Source organism: Telmatherina bonti (assembly GCF_933228915.1).
Source record: "Telmatherina bonti genome assembly, chromosome: 15".
Lineage (NCBI taxonomy): Eukaryota > Metazoa > Chordata > Actinopteri > Atheriniformes > Telmatherinidae > Telmatherina > Telmatherina bonti.
The window spans coordinates 29,379,394-29,395,294 of NC_136613.1; the positions used below are offsets into that span (position 1 = coordinate 29,379,394).

Sequence of the window (15,901 nt, forward strand, 5' to 3'; positions counted from 1 at the left end):
GCAATCCAACCCAAATATCAATAATGGGGAAGGCATGAGAGTTCATGCTGGAGTGTCAGAGGTGGGGTTGGCTTGAATGGAAAAAGCACATTACTTCTGAATTCTTACACTCCCCTCACATGAACCTGTAAACTTTGTGAACCCATATGTCACAAAAATCCCCACAATACTTATACCACTCTCTGGTCTCAAACCATCTTAATAAATAGTTACGAGAACTGATATTACACCTCGAATATGTTCCAGCAAATACTCCAGACTAAAGCGACCAGATGGCTTGTTCAGCATTTTCAGATGGAACTACAAGTTGTCTTTGTCCAGTGATAATATATCCTAACAGCTCACTTCACAGCTCCTAGACTGACCTTCCACACATTTTATGCATTTAATTCATTCATTTATTCATTCATTCATTATCCTAACCACTTAATCCAATGAAGGGTTGTGGGGAAGCTGGAGCCTATCCCAGCTGTCTTTTGGGTGAAAGGCAGGGTACACCCTGGACAGCTCGCCAGTCCATCGTAGGCATTTAATACAAAAATACTGAAAATAGCGTTTATGGTTCTGACCAGTTGTTAAACCAGAGCATCAACTTCATGTAACATGTTCGTGTTATAAATAGATTTTCATTTTTCCTCACTGGTTTCTGTCCAGTTTAAACATGTTCGGAGAGATTTTAGCGTTTCCCTGCAGTGACCTCCTGACACAAATCAACAGCTCATTGCAGAAGAAGACTACATGTTGTTGGAGAACCTTTTCATTTGAACCAAGCATGTTGTAGCAGGGAAACACTAAAACCTGCAGGATGGTAGCTCACGAGGAACGGGGTTGGAGACCCCTGCTTTAAAGGTTCTGATGGGCTGATTTTGTTGGTAAATGACAAAGCAAACTTTTAACCAATCCTCCTCATTTCCGGATGTTGCATTGAAGTAGTAAAATTACTGAAACCCTTCAGCAATGGGTGGCAGCGGCTCAGAACCGCTGGTCTCATGACCTGATGGTCAGTGGTTTGAGTCCTGCTTTCCTATGCTGCTGCAGACACAGTTGTTGTCTGAGGGCTAAGTGTCCTGGATAAATGCAGAGGGTTGTTCCAACTAGTGTAAAACATGTACCAAGTGCCAGTGCAATGATTAACTGTAGCGACCGTTTTAGAGAGACCAGCTGAAATGGAACAGCAACCGTCATTTCTTTATGGTTTAAGCAAAGGATTTGGGACATTAAAGCGTCAGAGGAAAAACAAGCTCTAAACTTGTACTTATTCACCAAGCTCATAATATTGCCTTCATTACCTCTGCCAAGGAAGTTATGTTTTTACTGGTGTTTATCTGTTTTTCTGTTTGTTTGTGTTCAAGATAACTCAAAAGGTTATTCACGGATTTTAATTAAATTTTCAGGAGTTGTTGGAAATGTGAAAAGGAAGAACTCTTTTGATTTTGGTGCTGATCCGGACCACCGTTTAGATCCAAGAACTGATTTCATAGCACAGATTGCGGGCTGGAATTTAACGCCTCAAACAGGCTGATCCGAGACGAATGTTTGTCCTTAAACCACTCAACTCTTTTAATCTTGTAACCACTAGTCCTGATGGAACGTGAGACACTGTCCCTGTCACACTGCTCTGGAAGACTAAAACAGAAATACTCAAGAATTTCCCTGCATTAAAAACAATCTATCACTCTTATTCTGATCAGTTTTCTGATTAGTGATTAAAAAAGACAAAACAAACAAACAGAAAAAAAAACCCTAATAAATAATGATGCCATCCATCACCACCATGCTTCCCTATGGGAACAGCGAGGATGCAGTGGATGTTGTTTAGAAGGCACCTCACTCTGTATGTGAGTAAATAAATTATTTTCATGCAGCACATGTCAAGTTTTAAATCACAAATAGATACAAGAAACAAAAAAAAATAGAACACAACAAGTAAAGCAAGTTTACAAAGAAGTTTTTAGCTGCTTTTTAACAGAAATCACTGAGTCGACAGACCTCCGGGTCTGAGGAAGAAAGCTTCATAGAGGAGGGCGACGATTGAAAAGGCTCCATTAGTTTTTAACTGTGTTTACTGCACGGCCAGCACACCATGATCACATGACCTCAGAAACCTGCTGGGGACTTCTGGCTGCAGAAGTTCCCCGATATAAACAGGTACTTGACCACCAAAGAAATTAGTAACTTCTTCAAAACAACAGGTGTGTGCTTCTTTAGTAATATCATGTGATGCTAAAAATTGTACACAGTTGGATTTTACTGACTTCTGCTGACTGCTGGAGGTATTAGTCCACATCAGATCTTAATTTGTGTAAATATATATGATATATACATACGTATATACGTACAAATACACTCCAAGTCCATTTTAAGTTGTTAGACCCATCGATCTTGTCATCTACATGAAGGGAAGATAAACATATTTATAAAATATGCTTTACAACACTTCCTTGGATATCTCAGATAACCTGCAGTTCAAGACCGTACCAGGTCTGTTATAGAGCGGTGAAGCTTCACTAACCCTGGAATAAACACGGGGTCTATATGGTGGCGCCACATGAGAGGCAAGCAGCCATTCCTGGCAGGAATGTGCTGTAATCTGAATATTTGCAGAGGTGTTGCTTTTACTTTCAAGCGGCGTTTTCCTCCACATTGTGACTGAGAAGTGGTCAGACCTCATTGCTAATGTGCGCTGGTGGTATGATTTCAGCAGGCAGTGGGGCACTTGGGGGTAAATGGTCCTCCCCCCCCTCCAACTCAAGCTGTCAACTGGCAAATCAGGCTCTCATGGAAACCAGACATTTAATTGTTTGCAGATGCTGAAGCTTTTGGTGTGAGCCGCAATGTGTGACTTTGCTCTCTTCTAAGGTCGGATTAATTCAGTGCTGCTGATAAAAAATGCTTTTGTGCCGCAGAGATTTGAGGTCTGAATCAGCATGAATGCAGATTGAGCTGAGGTCAAAGAGTCGGGGCAAAAAGAGCAAAGAGAAAATCAGAGTTGTTTGTAGCAACGAGAAGTAAACAAGTTACTTGAAATTACTTTGTTTAGACAGTTCATAAGTTAGGCTTGTTTACGTCTGCAAATTGTACATGACGTTCATTAACTGGCATTGTCCCTTTTAAATAAAAATAAATTGAAATGAAATTGAATTAAATAGTATTTCTTCCTGTGTAGGTTGCTAATCCGAGGGTTTGAAACTAGCTGATTTCTATATGAAACATGTTAATATACTCCAGACAGTCACCTAAATGCTGTGTGTGATGACACGGCAACATCTGTGTGTTCGTTCCTGTTCTTTTGTTTATCAAACTGAAAAGTAAGATGAACTTTCACAGCTTCCAGCTCCCAGACAAAGCTTCAGTCTGTCACTTCAGGAACATTTCAGATTATAGGAATAAATTCCTCACATATCAAAAGGTTTAGTCAACTTTTTGTAAATCTAATTCGTCTCGCAGTACATGAAGCTGTAATCATGTCATGTTTTCCAATCAGAAAAGACTTTTTTAGTCGTTGTGTGTTTGTCACAAACGTATCACATAACATGCTATGATTGTTAAGTTCTGTCGTTTTGCCAGATCATTTCACTCTGGTTTCTGCTGTTGTTTTATGTACTTATTGATTGCCAGCCTCTTCATTGTATCAATAGATTCACGTTGGAATATGGGGTATAGAAACTGAATCACTGGATGTGCTGTCAGTGGGCAGGGGGCAAACTGGGATTTGACTCTACATTAGTGTTGTTCCATACTGTAGGGGGTGGCAAAGAGCAGCAAATCCTCTAATTCAATAGTGGGGCTTTAAAACTAATATTTACACAATTCATTCTGTTTATTATATATTAATAAGTCTTGTGCATATTTTCACAGTGGATCTACAACATTTAGGAACATGGATGCTGACTGACACCGTTACACATGTCTGTGTTGTGGAAAACAAAGCTACACCACCTGACACTGTGTGAAAATCCTCAACTCAACACTTTAACTGTGAGCTTCTGTCACATCTGAACGTTGCATCATGTTCATTTGTTTCAAAGGAAATCAGCTGATGTTTCTTCTTCCACTTTTTATTTCCCAGCATTTTGGGTCAATAATAATCCAGTCAATCATATCCTAATATCATCCTCCACATCCAGATGTGGAAGATGTGTCTACACGGTCTGCAGGGTAGTCGCTGTGGAGATCACACTGGTTCGGGGTGTGTGTGGGGTCCTGCACTCTAACCCTTGCTGTGCTGGGGGTCATGGCATGTGGTCTTGCTGAGGCGTCTCCTGGTGAGGACTTTTTCTTAAGATATAATTTTGTCATCTCGGCATCAAGCCAGATGTTTATCTCCAGTTGTTTCAGTTAAAATGACAGAAACTTGAAGTGAAGGTGTATGCTTGTGCAAAGTGGGGTAAGTGTGCTGTGTGGGTGTGAGCATGTTGATGTGTGTGTGTGTGTATGTGAGAGAGGACAGTATGATCAGGTGAGTGTTTGATGTTTTATACTTGAGTGTGTGAAGGTTCTGTATACATTTAAATTTCATTTTTTATTATGTAAATGACTTTTCTCTGCTCTTGTATCAAACATGCTGTATAAATAAAGGTTCATTTTATTTGATTATTGATTATCTGCTTGTATTATTAATCTTACAGTTAAACTTTACCATTGCGATCACGCTGCTGTGGACTTTGTCTGGTAAACGTATTAACATCTTTGACCACTGAGTGACCAGTTTCATCACTGGGAGTGTGCTGTAATTCCATTCCAAGATGCAGGTTTGGTCAACTCATGCCAACAAACTACGCAAAGTAGAAAAGCAATCATTCTTCTTTCAGACGGGCCCCTTCTCTCAAAGCTCTCTATATGTTTAACAGGCTACTCTTCCTCCTTTATGCACCCACTCTGTTTCCTGTCTTGGCACAAGCTAAATCTTCTCGATGTGTTTGTCATATGCCAGTTTTACATCCTGGGATTTACAGATACAACCAAACTGACATCTTAACAAAACCTACTTTATGAAGAATGACTTCTTTTAAAATCATTATTCTCCCTTTTAACATCAATATTCTCTCATGTTGATGTGGTATGTACAGTATGAAGCGTGTTCTTGTGTAGGGCTGCACATCCATCAGTCTGTTTTCTATACCTACTTACTTCACTGCAGGTTTGCAGGAACGGAGCCAATCCTGGCAGGTTAGGGATTCAGTATATCAAAACTTTATTGCTAATGCAAAATCATCATGCACAATATAAATGTCACAGAGACATTTTGAGATAAAATAAGACAAATGCAGGTGTTATACTCCTTTTAGAGAAAGTTCAGCTGTCATGTGCAGCATGTTCTACAGCATGTGGACAGAGACATGTTTGTAGATGCAAAGATGCCACTAAAGTTAGTTAATGTGACGTTCTACACAGTACACCATCTAAACAACACCTATGGAATTAGCAGGAGAAATTCTTGCTATTGTTCCACCACTAAGAGTTGTGGGTTTAGAGGAGAGAAACATCTGTGATTAGTCCAATTCAATTCAACTTTATTTATATAGCGTCAAATCACGGCAATGCCATCTCAAGACGCTTTACAGACAGAGAGGAAAACATAATGAAGGCCAATTCATCATAGCCTATATAAGGAAACCAACAGATTGAGTTGAGTCCAACTCAATCTCCCATCCTGAGCAAGCACACTGGCAACAGTGGGAAGGAAAAAACTCCCTTTTAACAGGAAGGAAACCTCCGGCAGAACCCGGCTCAGGACAGGCAGCCATCTGCCTCTGCTGTGTGGGGGGAAGAGGACAGAAAGACAACAGACAACAGGAACTGCTACTCCCGGCCAGGGAGACCTGCTGAGACAGGAGACATACATGTTAATGATACAACACTGTTATGGGGGTAAAAGAAAGAGATAAAGAGAAAAAGAAAGAAGCTCAGTGTATCAGGAAATGTCCCTCAGCAGTCTAAACCTATAGCAGCATAACTAAGGGATGCTAACCATCCCTAGCTATAGGACTTATCAAAAAGATAAGTCTTCAGCCTAGTCTTAAAGGTGGGGAGGGTGTCTGCTTCCCTAACACTAACTGGGAGCTTATTCCATAAGAGAGGGGTCTGATAACCAAAGGCTCTGCCTCCTGCTCGGCTCTTTGAGACTCTAGGAACCACAAGTATGCCTGCAGTCTGCGAACGAAGTACTCTGCCTGGTATATAAGGAACTATGAGGTCTTTGATATATAGTGGTGCCTGGTTGTGGAGGGCTTTATATGTAAGGAGATTAGTGGCCAGAGGTGTGGAGGATCACCTGAAGGCGCAGCTGCATCAGGCAGTAATGCCCAGCAGGTGTACAGCCACCCGTATCTTCAGAGGTTTATCCTTGGATCCTTGGAAATGTACAATTTTCAGATGTAAGTGAGTTATTAGCTGATTGGTAATTACTAAAAGGAATTATTAAGACTGATTTCCTTTTTTCCAGTCTTGTCTCTTCAACCTAATTTTTTCTGTCCTTATGGCTCTTGTCTTTCATTACCTGCAGCTCAAAACTCTTCATCTGTGAAAACAGGTCATTGTCTTCTTTTTATTTTTTATTTCAGCTTTAAATTGATTCTAAAGCTGAAAAAAGAGACAAATGGGTTTTTTCTTTTTCCCCCCCTCATTTTCTCCTGATCAAACTAGAAAAACACTCAACACTTCAGAGGATTTGTCCCACCCCTATCAGTACAGGGGTGGGACAAAGAGAGATGAAGTCCAAGTCACAAAGCTAGCAGCTGGTCTTTAAGGGTAATTCCTCCACTGACATGTCTCTGCAGTGACCTCAGACGCACCCATGCCTGTTAAGGCCATCTCCTGAGTATCAGGGCCGTGTGCGAGTCTCTCTGTGGATCTGAGAGTGTTTTTCGTTCCAAGTATGAGGAGCAGCAAGAGGAGCATATTCACATCTGGTCTCGGCAAGTATCCCCGTACATATGATACTAGCAGGTTACAAAACCAAATCGTCAGATCTACTGATCATCAATCACTCAGCTTTGTAAAGGCGGACCCCAAAGACTGGATAAATAACTCTTTAATGAACATCAGTTGGTTTGTAGTGGCTGTAATGCATCAGGCTGCTTCTGTGAGTATCAGGTATGAGTATTTTAAAGGAGCTTGAGGCATTAATGTGTTAGGAATTTATTTATTTAGGGGAAACTTAAAGGAATTTTTGTTCTTTTAAAAGAGGTGTGATATTAAAGCGTTGAGGATTTAGTGTCTTACTGGTAGAGGACAGCGATCGGAAGCCGGCTTTGTAGGAATATGCTTATTAGGATACAAAAAAGGTAAAGCTAAAAACATCCATCCATCAATCCATCCCTCCATCCATCACTCCATCCATCCATCCCTCCCTCCCTCCATCCATCCATCCATCCATCCCTCCATCTCTCCATCCATCCATCCATCCATCCCTCCATCCATCCATCCATCTCTCCATCCATCCATCCATCCATCCATCCATCCATCTCTCCATCCATCCATCCATCCATCCATCCATCACTCCATCCATCCATCCCTCCATCCATCCATCCATCCCTCCATCTCTCCATCCATCCATCCATCCCTCCATCTCTCCATCCATCCATCCATCCATCCATCCATCCATCCATCTCTCCATCCATCCATCCATCCATCCATCCATCTCTCCATCCATCCATCCATCCCTCCATCCCTCCATCCACCCATCCATCCCTCCATCCATCCCTCCATCCATCCATCCATCTCTCCATCCATCCATCCATCCCTCCATCCCTCCATCCATCTCTCCATCCATCCATCCATCCACCCATCCATCTCTCCATCCATCCATCCATCCATCCATCCATCTCTCCATCCATCCATCCATCCCTCCATCCCTCCATCCATCCATCCATCCCTCCATCCATCCCTCCATCCACCCATCCATCCATCCATCCATCCATCCCTCCATCCATCCATCCACTCATCCATCTCTCCATCCATCCCTCCATCCATCCATCCATCCATCCATCCATCCATTTTACCTGTTTATTCCAATGCATTACCACCGACAGCTGAGTTTCTGCCTGCTGCTACTTGGCCAGAGGCGGGGTGCACTCTGGACAGGTGACCTGTCAGTCTTACAATACACACCACTCTTTACTTTTCTCTTGATATTACTGTGAATCTGTTGAAAATAAAGTATTCGATCCGTCCAGCGTCTCCAGTATATACAGAGACTTTCCTGAAAAGAACACGTGGATGCAGTGTTGGCCTGTTCCCTCTGATGAGCTTTATTAGCTCTGAAAATGTGAAAACCTTTTCATGGTCTCTGAGTTGTAAAGTGTGCTGAAAGCATTTATGGTGTTCAGCACTCACAACATCAGTATGAGAAACCAATAATCTTTTTGTTGTGGACTTTATATTTACAGTCCCATGGTTTAGAGAGGGATCATTCTCACATGTGGTATTCTACAGGTGTCACTGTGCACGTCTCCATGCATCTGTTTAGTTCTGCTATCTGCTCCACAGAAACCTGCAACACGTGTCTCACATGCTCACTCTGAGTGAAAAGCTCGACATGGACTCACGTGCACATTATCTGAAAAACCACCTGTTATCATGCAGCACACACACCTCTCCTTTAAACAAGAAAGTGTTTTTATATAAGGTATAAGATCCAGCTTTAGGATCCTGCAAGTCCAGAGGGGGGTGGGGGGGTAATGCCCCCAGAAGTGTGTTTGCGTCTGAGCCGCATTATGGCTGTGATGCTTTTTCCAGACCAGAGCTGGACCTGAAACACAGAACAGATTGGCAAACATCCAGGAAGCTGCTTCTTAACTTCGGATTTAAATTCAATTTAGCAAATTTTACCCGGGTCTCAATGACACACAGATCACCACAGATGACTTACACGCTGGGTCGCACATCTGTTGCTGGCCCAAAGAACGGTGAATCTCACCCCAAATCCACAAACTCTCGGCATGCCAGAGAGAGATTTGCATGCAATCAGTCTAGGCATTTCCTGCATTATTTGAATTCAGCTGACTGGCGTGTCCTTTGATGCCGGGCACATACTGTTCCTTGCATTAATGCTGATTGTAGCTTACCTTTAAAGGTAAAGGCCCGGAGCAATCTGGGTCCTAATCTGTGGTCAAGGGCAACTTCTGCTCTGAGCTATCACTTCAATGTGCCGTGACATTCTAATGGCTTTGTCCCAGCACGGATCAAAGAGCTATTTGTGGTCTGAAGATTACACTTGGCTGCCATGCCATTCTTTCATAGCAACCCAGAGGTTCGACAGATCCCAGAGGTTCTCAGATGTTTATCGACCCTTATAGCCAAACAAACACGAAGTGCGTCACTGAACACAACCATGTAATGCTGATCTTTCTTTTTGTTTTGCATGGATGGTGAGTGGTCAAAATTGTGTCTGCCGTTAAGCAAATTTCAAGTGTGTTGCGTGTTGTGTTATGTACGGAGGACATAAATGTATCTAAACAATCTGAAAAAAAGAACCCAAATATTTTTGGGAGATAAAAAGCTTCCCCCCTATGATAATCAGGGTGAAGATGAGGAAGAGCACTAGTGGAGGAGAGAAGTGCAACTTTTTGGCCTTGCTTCTAAAAAGCTTGAGCAAAGTTTAGCATCACAGCATGTTTGCAGGAAATGATACAACCTCTACAGCAAACACAGTGCATATCTAACATCCCTGACTGGTAAAACAAACAATAATAACAATAATAATAACAAATAAAAACCTAAAGAACAATTTAAAATACAACAAAGGACATAAAAGAAAGATCGGGTGCAGATCTATTCAGACGTTTTATTAACTTCCTTGTTTTCCACACTGTACGTCCCAGGTGGGGAAAGACTTCCAAACCGCAGTCCTAATTGCAAGCATGTGTCCCTCCGCGGCGTCCAAGACACACTTCACCTCCCAAAGTGTCCGCTTTCTGGACACATAGTCCCGGATGGGATTTCACAGCTAAAGGAGCACATTTATCTCATAAATCATCTCCATGCATACAGATAATATAAATTTTAATGACATGTTACATCACACAATAATAATAATATTAATAATGATAATCATAACTATAATAATAATAATAATAATAATAATAATAATAATAATAATAATAATAATAATAATAATATCTGAGGTCAGACGGCCAGCTCCAACTCGGGGGGGTGGGGGGGGAGTTCTGTGGCACCCCCCCCAATGTCAAATGTCAAAACAGTCCCCACCCTGGAGTGTTTTAAGTCTTGTCTTAAGACTCACTTTTATTCTCTGGCTTTTAACACCACCTGAGTTGTGTGGTCCTCTGTGTTATTCTGTTTCTGTTTCCTCTCTTTTAATTTATTTAAAATTGTAAGTTATTTTATTATTTCATTTTTATTAAATTATTAATTAGTTTTTACCTGTTTATTGGGATTGGTTTTAAGTTTATTACTTTGTATTTACTGATATTTTAGCATTGCAACATTGTTTTCGTTGTATTCTGTGCAGCACTTTGGAAACTTTACGTTTATATATAAAAAAAAAAGGTGCAATATAGATAAAGTGGATTGGATTGCATAATCTTAAAAATGATAATAGTAATTACTTTCTGCTGTTTTGTATTAAGCAGCTGATAACCTGAGTTTCCTTCAGAACTGTCTCCTTCGTTCATCCCACAACTCTTCAGACCGCTTGAATGCTTCTAAACAATCAGGAGAGTCTGGATGTGACAGGAGAGTCTCTTGAACCGAACTATGGTCGTCAGCTGGGAGAGACGGACGCAGTGGAGACCTTTCAAAAAGGCCGTCGCCTCTTCCTTTATTTCATTGAAAGCCAAGAAAACAACACATCTCCAAACAACTAACTCGATTCACAGACGTTCTGAAAAAACAAAACAAACAAACAAAAAATATTAATTAAATGAAAAGAACAGAAAAAGGGAAAATAAGAGAGATCTTTTTCTTGTAAGCTTGTTTGAGAATTATAATACAATAAAGGACATTTGTTCCAGGCACACTTCATTTATGGGAACAATGATGACTAAAGAAGCATTTTGAAGCGTTTCACATGCTATTTACATTCAGAATAAAAATATTTAGACGTTCAAGACGATTACAATAAAGCAATAGAATTACAAAAATACAAAAATAGGAAATTTCATGACACCATTCTTTTTCATTTAAAGATTCCCTATTTAGTGCCGGATATCCACAGAAAACAGTCTAATAATAATAATGATCATTCGCTGAGTTCAAACATGAAGGTGTTGAAGACAGAAAGGAAGTGAAAACTCGAACTCTGCTTTTGCTTTTCATTATTTTAGATATGAAGAATGTGAGAAACACACTGAATCCCGTGGATTAAATTAATATGTATTAGAAGCAGTTGAGGCCACTTTTCTTTCTATTTTTTTCAGTTTTTAGCAGAAATACCTTCTATAAAATCAAACTGCGATTTTTTTATACCGACAACATCTCAAGGAAATTAATAATAATAATAATAAAAAAGGACATATCATGTAAAACTATTTCATAGATATAAACTGATCATAATATCAACAATTAGCCTGAATGGGCCTGATATGTCAAACACACTGAGCTGCACTATAAAAAAAAAAAACAAACAAAGACGAAGAAATCAGGATAATCTCGGCAGCCAATCTCACACACGAGCTTCACCTGTTTGTAGAAAATTGTGGTTGGGTTACTCTGTGTGTGTGTGTGTGTGTGTGTGTGTGTGTGTGTGTGTGTGTGTGTGTGTGTGTGTGTGTGTGTGTGTGTGTGTGTTCAGGACCACATGCCCGTGTTTACTGCAACAAATGAGCATCCTGGAAGACTGTCAAATGAAAAGCACGTGTTGGCCAACATGCAGCTTGCCCTCCATCCAACCTCCAGAAAAGCTGCTTATTTGATGAAGCCGTGTGTAATTACAGCGTGCGTCCTATGCATGGTTTCCCTCACAATCACTCATATCATTTGCTAATTAAAAGTACATTAATGTGGATACTGGACCCAAATTATGTGTAACTAGCTGCGGTTGCGCTGCTGGAGCATCATGCATCTCGTAGGTTTTATTTTTGATGTGTAAAAATCTGCGGACAACAAACTAACCAAAAGCAAAACGCGTCTAAAAAGAATCTCCTTCAGTATTTGACCAACAAAAGAGCTTCCATGTGTTTATGACAGTGCTGTTTGTTGTCAGATCAGTCTGAATAGGTGAATTGGGCCCTTTCAGGGGGGCCTGCTGCGTCTTGACGCGCGGCACGAGCCTTCCACTGAGCGCCCTGTCCAAATGAGCGGGACTACTTGGGAAGAAGTTTATAATTGGACATGTGTTCCCCCGCTTTTTTTTTTTTTTTTTTTTTTTTTGTCATTTAGAAATCCACGTATCCGTTTGTTTTTCGTCCTTAAAACAATGAACGATCCAGGAGGAGGGGAGAGGAGTCCTCGAGAGCCCCCTTTCAGCCTTTACAGATGTCCTGAGAGACCCGCTGAGAAACATGGAGGCCCTGAAGTATTTAATGTAGATGTTCCTGTGAAGCAGACACATTCTCCACCACCAGCTTTGTTGCCTCTTTGTCCATCAACATCCACTATTAGAGAATAATCCAGCTCTAATCATTATTATTAGTCTTATAAACATGGAGGATATAAGCCTACTTTTTGACTTGGAACAGGATGGCAACGCGGATTTTGCATTTTGGGGACAGATGGAGCAAAACCTGCAGTTTCAGACCCAGCTGGACTCCTTCCTGATGGACTGTACTGCGGCCAGCGGTCAGCTCTCTCCCTGGTCCTCCTTTGGCTCTCAGCTTTCGGACCCGCAGCTGACACTCACCGACCTCCAGGTGCATTCCCCGGCTGCGGGGACTGAAGGCGACAGCTCCTCTGCAGACGAAACCCTGGAGGTGAGCCAGCGCAGGACGCGGAGGTTGGTGGCGCATCCGCCCTACAAGGTGCAGCGGCATGCCGCCAACATCCGGGAGAGGAAGAGGATGCTGAGCATCAACTCTGCCTTTGAGGAGCTCCGCTGCCACGTCCCCACGTTTCCCTACGAGAAGCGGCTGTCCAAGATTGACACTTTGAGACTGGCCATAGCGTACATCGCCCTGCTGAGAGACATCCTCTTGTCGGGCTGCGACCCGAAGTCCTACGTGGATGAGTGTATGAAGAACGGCTACAAGAATCAAACCAACGCCATCTGGAACACAAGTGGTGAGTTCATCAGCCTGGCCAGCCCCATCCCTCAGCTAACAAGTCTTAAACAGGAGATTCAGAGCCATGAACAGACCTGCTGTATGAAGCTGGACGTTACAACATTTAATGTACACACAAATAACTTCATGAGTAATCCTCATTTATCCACAGCTGATTATTGGTGACAGATTAATTGTATTACATATTGACAAGAACCACAAAATACACAAAAAATAGCAGGTTGTAAACATGTAAGCCTTTTGTCTGTGTCTGAGGTGGCACTGTTGTCTCAGCTCTCTGGCTTCTGGGGTGAACCATCACAGTGGAAATGTGTGGTCAAAGAACTCATTCTAGATATTATTCATTAAAAAATTATGCTGCAATAATGAAACAAAATAACTGATCATAGGGGGGGAAGGTATTTTTGTGAGTTTGCATAATACACCTTGATGATTACTGTTAAATATCCAACCCAATGATGGTGGCCCCCATGCTATAGAGTCCAGAAAATTAAATTTCACTCAAAGCTCAAACCAATCTTCCAAATAACTGAATTGTTTGAAACATAAATGTAATAAAAAGCTCCTTTACTACTTGCAACATGAGAATGGTGTACAACAGTGGCACAGTCTGCAATGATGTCCACCCTAAAACATAGTTTATTACAGGGACCTATAAGTCAGCATTTCTTTTATTGCTTATTGCATCTAAAACAAATGCAATGCAAGAGCCTAGAATATTCCACATTAACCAAATGCACATGGGCAAAGTGTTAAATATACCACCTTTGGTGATATTTGCAACATCTCTGCAGTAGACTAATAATAAGACTTAGCATTTATTCACAATGAAGGGTTACCAAGCATAGCTTTGTTAGTCACCCTGAACCAAACTTCCACAAAAATGGGTGGCAATGATTTATTTTATATTATTTTATTTTTAAAACTGTCTTTTCCTTCTTTTCCTAATGTTGTCTTGTGCATTTAAGAAGCCCAGAATGAAGCACTGGCTGCCTGCAAGCACACCAAAACAAACAATTCAAGTGTAAAGCTTCAATTAAAGTAATTATGATTATTCAAATAGGCTAGAAAACAGAGTGAAAAGACCCATTTTCAGTCCGAAGCTGACACTTACTGAAAGCCTGTCAATAACTATTTAAAATGTAATAAGTTTTTAAGAGGACAGAGGGTCGAGATTGTTGTTATTCCCAGTAATCCCATGAATCAAATGTCATTTAAAGCAGCTTACTGTGTATTCAGTGGGGGCTTGTACACCCAGGTGTGCTGCCCCGCGGCATTTGGCCTCAAATGAGCCTGATTTTTTTTTTTTTATCAAAACACAAGTACTTCTATTCTTACTGCCTTCTTTAGCTTAATTAACTAAATGGGTGGGAATCAGCTCTGGAGCCTCATGAAGCTTTTGCAGCACTAAGTGTGTCTCCATTCTTTAATTCCAGACTTGTTAAACAGTCATTGAAATGTCCCAAAACTTGTGTGTTTGCCCTGCTTTTGTCTCTTCTCCCCTTTCCCAGATCTGACAGCCCGCCTCTCTTGGATAAAGTGGGATTAACAGAGAAACACGGGGCAGGTTTGTTCCTCCCTCCTACCTCCTACATGTCAAAGACAGGCAGCCGGCTGGCATGGCATGGCCTGCCAATCGACATCTGCAGACTTCTCACCAGGTCGCACACCTCCAGCTTTCTCAACCTTACCCACGACTTTGTCTCCAGTACTTTTAATATTCTATTTTATTGTTGGCTTGTAATTGAGAGACATTGTTTCTGTAGCAAAGTGGGTTGGCACAGCTTTCCCAACAAGATGCCTCTTGGCATGGAACTGAATGGGTCTGTTAAGGACTCATACTTCTGCATGCAGGACTTAAGTGTTTTCTGGACTGTTGCTCATTAGGCTGCAAGACGATGTGTTAAAAAGAGCCTTGATCATGTAAATGAGATGATGGGTGTGAGAAGTAGATCAGCGCAATGTGTCTTAACTTATCAGCTCTGCTTCCAAATATAGCAATAAGAGTAAGTTGTGTACTTTGTGTCATATGAAGCCTTGTAGATGGCTGTTATTTATATGTTATTTGTGTTTTATTTACAACATAATGTAGATTTTAGGGATGTTATTAGATAAACTGTCATCATTTGGGGTCTTATAGTACAGCTTAGCAGATAATGTTGTGTATTGTGACATTTGAAGCTGCTCTGAAAGGTCAGAATGAAATAAAACACCACAGAAGACACATGCAGCGCCTCACAACAAATATCTGGTGTAGTTTTGTCACTAGAATCAAAGACATGGTTATAAAAGTCTAATATTTGTACAATGGTTGGGCCTGTCTCAGCTCCTCTAAAGGGTTAAAAGATAAATAAATAAGCTACAGCTATCAACTAACACAGAAAAAATGATGTTAAAAAAAAAACGCCTGATATGTAGGCTACTGTGGAGATACTTTATGATGCCATTGATCGAACTGAAAAATAAACAAGGAATAAATATAGGAAGAAAAAGTGGTGAATAAATCTTAGCAACACAAAGTAGAGTTCAGTGGCGATAAAGGAAAAAAAAGTGTGCAAGTCACTACTGGTGTTGCTTGTCTTCACTGGAGATGGTTTTTGGGTTGTAAAGGACTGAAATTTGATGCAGAACTTTTTGTTTGACTATATGCTTATTTCTCTTCAGGACAGGAAAATGCTTTTATCAGAGTTTTTCTCAGTCGCTTTGGTGCTTTTCTCACA

General features: G+C 41.0%; 1 protein-coding gene across 1 annotated transcript; it reads left to right on the forward strand.

Annotated features, from left to right (window-relative positions):
• Positions 1-12,605: 12,605 nt before the first annotated feature.
• LOC306766935 (uncharacterized protein) lies at positions 12,606-14,730 on the forward strand (the record flags this gene model as incomplete). The annotated part of the gene is made up of 2 exons (XM_079254793.1): positions 12,606-13,179; positions 14,693-14,730. The coding sequence occupies 2 exons, from the start codon at positions 12,606-12,608 to the stop codon at positions 14,728-14,730; spliced, it is 612 nt and encodes a 203-aa protein (XP_079110919.1).
• Between the last annotated feature and the right edge of the window lie 1,171 nt (positions 14,731-15,901).